General features: G+C 48.2%; 1 protein-coding gene across 2 annotated transcripts in view; it reads left to right on the forward strand.

Annotated features, from left to right (window-relative positions):
• Positions 1-3621, forward strand: part of Arfgap3 (ADP ribosylation factor GTPase activating protein 3) — a 51860-nt gene that overhangs the window by 9656 nt on the left and 38583 nt on the right. For both annotated transcript variants that reach the window (XM_013348896.2, XM_005354444.2), the window contains exon 3: positions 3119-3191. In XM_013348896.2, coding sequence (XP_013204350.1) covers positions 3119-3191 — 73 coding nt within the window. The remainder of the gene's footprint in view (positions 1-3118; positions 3192-3621) is intronic.

The raw sequence follows: 3621 nt of genomic DNA on the forward strand, positions 1-3621 counted from the left end.
AGACCAGGCTGGTCTCGAACTCACAGAGATCCGCCTGCCTCTGCCTCCCGAGTGCTGGGATTAAAGGCGTGCGCCACCATCGCCCGGCTTCTGTCTCTATTCTTCTTCCTGGTCCTCAGCCTCCTGATCCTGCCCTTTTGTCTTTTCTGTGGTGCCAGGGACTAAACTGGGGCCTCATGCATGCTGCACAGGTGTTGTGCTGCTGAGTTAGACCCCAGGCCAGCCCTCCCTCCCTTCCTTCCCCCCCTCCCTCCCTTCCTCCTTCCCTCCCTCCCTCCTTCCCTCTTTCTTCATTTCTATTAACAGCCATCGGCTGTGATGTGAATTCCCCAGTGATAGCGCCCAGTGTCTTCTTGTGCACTGTGCCCATCTGTGTATCTTCTTAGAAGACTTTCTGTTCAAGTTCTTGCCTGATTTGGATTGAGTTGTTTGTTGTGTTGAGTTTTCAGACTTCTTTTTGTTTGCTATATATTGACCCCTATAACAGAAATGATTTGAGAATTTCCTCCCATTTGATGGATGATGACTCTACTCTGTTTTCTGATACACCTGTTCGAAACTTTGACGTCCAGATAGTGTGTGCCTTTCAAATCCTCCTCAAAGAACGAGAACCGAGCCCACAGAGCTCCTGTTTTTTTGCCATAGTCTTAGTTTTATAATTTAGTTTTATAGTTCCCCATAGTTTTATAGTTTCAAGTCTTACATTTATGTTTTTGACACTTTTGAGTTTTCTTTTTGTTTTTTAGACAGGGTCTCACTATCTAGCCCTGGCTATTCCTACAATTATCTCTGTAGACCAGACTGACCTCAAACTCCCAAGTGCTGGAATTAAAGGCATGAGTTAATTTTTGTTTGTGAAAATAGCTAAGTGTATAAGTTCGTGTGTGTGTTTTTGTCAGTGTGTGAGCCCCCTTTGGACAGAACCAAGGAACTTGGATGCATCCAGTGCCACACCAGTGAATGCTAGGCAGCTGTTCTTCCACTGAGCTGGATCCTCAGCCTCCGCACTTCTTGGGACAGGCTTTTATACTTTTCCCAGACTGACCTTGAACTCACTCTGTACACTGCCTAGGCTGGCCTTGAACTAGAGATCTTCCTTCCTCAGCCTCCTGAAGCACTAGGATTACAGACACCAACACCATCATCCCTCTCCCAGCTTCCAGATTTACGTTTGAAAATGTTTTTCCCAGATTTGTCATTAGCTGTTCAGATACAATGCCACACCCTGTCTAGAGCAAAGGAAGCACACTTCTGCTTGGGGCTGTTCTGTCCTTTTCTCCTTCCCAGGTCCCTTCCTTATCATCTGGCCTGTTCTCTTGCTCACCTCTAAGGCATATACCCACATACACAGTTACAGGAAATCAGGTAGGAGGAGGACTGGCCTGGAGCCTGGAACCTGGGCAGCTAGATCCGCTGGGCCATGTTCCTTTTCAAAGTCAGATAAATGTAACTGCATGAGTCACACACTAATGGATGACTCAAAAAACAACAACTAAAAAGTACCGAGCCAACGGACAACTGCCTAGGCTGTGGACAGGAGAAAATCCAGGGCACATGTTACCCAGGACAATCACTGCCAAGTGTAAGGCCAACCTGGTCTACATAGTGAAGTCCAGGCCTGCCAGGACTACATAAAAAGACCCTGTCTCAAAAATCAGACAAGCAAACAAACAAGACATTACAAGCCTGGTGGAGTGGCACATGCCAGGAACCCAGCCCTAAGGAGGCTGAGGGCATCACTTGAGCTCTCAAGTCCAAGACTATCCTAAGCAACCTCATGTCCCAGCTCAAAAGAAAACATTCAGATGCTCAGTGGAAAAGGTTTAAGCAGCACCCACATATGTAAGTGAGACATGGAAGCCCCTGTTCTGGGTCCTCCCTTCCTCCTCCTTCTCGCCCCGCCAGCCACACACGTGCACACGAATGAGCACCAGCACACGCCAGCAGTCGGAGCTTTCAGTGTGTCCTGGTTGGTATATTTAACCAAGTGGAGTTTTTGATTTTAGATTAAATTTCAAGGTAGTGATTTTTACGAGGACCAATAATTTCTAACCTGTCTTTGGTGGGCATCCAGCGAAACAAGATAGGAGTGTATGTGTAAACAGCAGACTTGATGATGCCTGGGGCCCAGAATTCAGCAGTGGCTGGAATTGCCCTGACCCCGCCCAGCACCCAGGGCGGTGCTGTTCACATCCTCAGCTCAGACTCAGCTTTGTGCCTCTCAAGGAAAAGCAAAGAGCCTTAGCACGACACCAGCATGGAAGGGGACACGTGGCCTTGAAGGAAGAACCCTCACACACTGGAAACAAATGACCTACCACAGTCCACACCGTTCACCACATACTTTCTTCCCTCTGCACTGCTGACTATGGGAAGTCAGCATTCATTCGGCCAAAATCTACTTAAACACTCTACTTACAGAAGTGCTGTGTTGGGTAGCCACTAGTGAAGTGCGAGGGAGGCCACTGTTTCCTTACCTCATAGGCCACCTTCCTGTTACTCCATTGGTTAGCAAGAGCACTTTTTTCTCAGCACTCAGCTTTCACAGGACTCTCTGCTGGGCAGCAGTTCTTCCTATTGGAGTGGGCACTGCCCAAAGCTCCTATGGCGCATGCACAGGCCTCCACAATCAGAACCTTTTGTTGTGGGAATCCAGGGTTCTGAGGGAATTTGTTAACTTAATTAAATACCCCCGCTTAAAGGGGTTGGAGAGATGGCTCAGTGGCTAAGAGTCCTTGCTGCTCTTCCAGAGGACCTAGGTTTGGCTCCCTAGCACCCATGTGGAGGCTCATAACTGTGTGTAACTTTAGGGGATCAGACTCTGTCTTCGGGCCTCTGAAGGACCGGGCTGTACAGACACACATACAGGTAAAGCACCCACAATAGCAGCCACCAGTCCCACCCTTTGTGGTCTTTGAAATAGGTTCACATGGAACTTTGGCAAGGCTCTAACTTACAGTTCTCATGCCTTTGCCTGCCGGGTGAGGATACAGGTACTTGGCTTGGCTGCACAGAGGTTCCAAATCCCAGTGCTCTAGGAAATGTTATGAAAGGTTCGTTAGCAGTTTGATGCCAGAGAAGGGAAGTTTTCACACTGTGGCATCTTGTTTCTTTCCAGATCCACAGAGCTGGATTCGAACTGGTCTTGGTTTCAGCTTCGATGCATGCAAGTTGGAGGGAACTCGAATGCTGTAAGTCCCCCAGACGTGCCCTTTCCTCCTCTTTACTGAAGTTCAATTCCTATGTGTTTGGGTTGCTCGGGGTGGGGCTGGAGATGGTGGGGGCAGATGGCAAAAAAGCAGGCTCAACAGCCAGAAGCATCAACAGCGTTTTTTTATTCAGAAACCCATTGAGTGAGTACCTGTTGGGCTGGATACTGGGTGTCTGGTGACAAACCAACCCCTCTGGTGGTAGAGTCAGAGCACAACTGAAGAAGTAAATTCACAAGAAAATGAAGGAGTCTAAGTGCTTTAAGGAATCTGAAAACAAGTGAGGATTTAGAAGACCGGTGTGCTTAAAACAGAAGGAGGGGCTGGAGCGATCACTCAGAGTCTAAGAACATTAGCTGCCCTTCCAGGGGTCCTGACTTCAATTCCCAGCAGCCACATAGTGGATCACAAC

The sequence above is a fragment of the Microtus ochrogaster genome, chromosome 15 (assembly GCF_000317375.1).
Source record: "Microtus ochrogaster isolate Prairie Vole_2 chromosome 15, MicOch1.0, whole genome shotgun sequence".
Lineage (NCBI taxonomy): Eukaryota > Metazoa > Chordata > Mammalia > Rodentia > Cricetidae > Microtus > Microtus ochrogaster.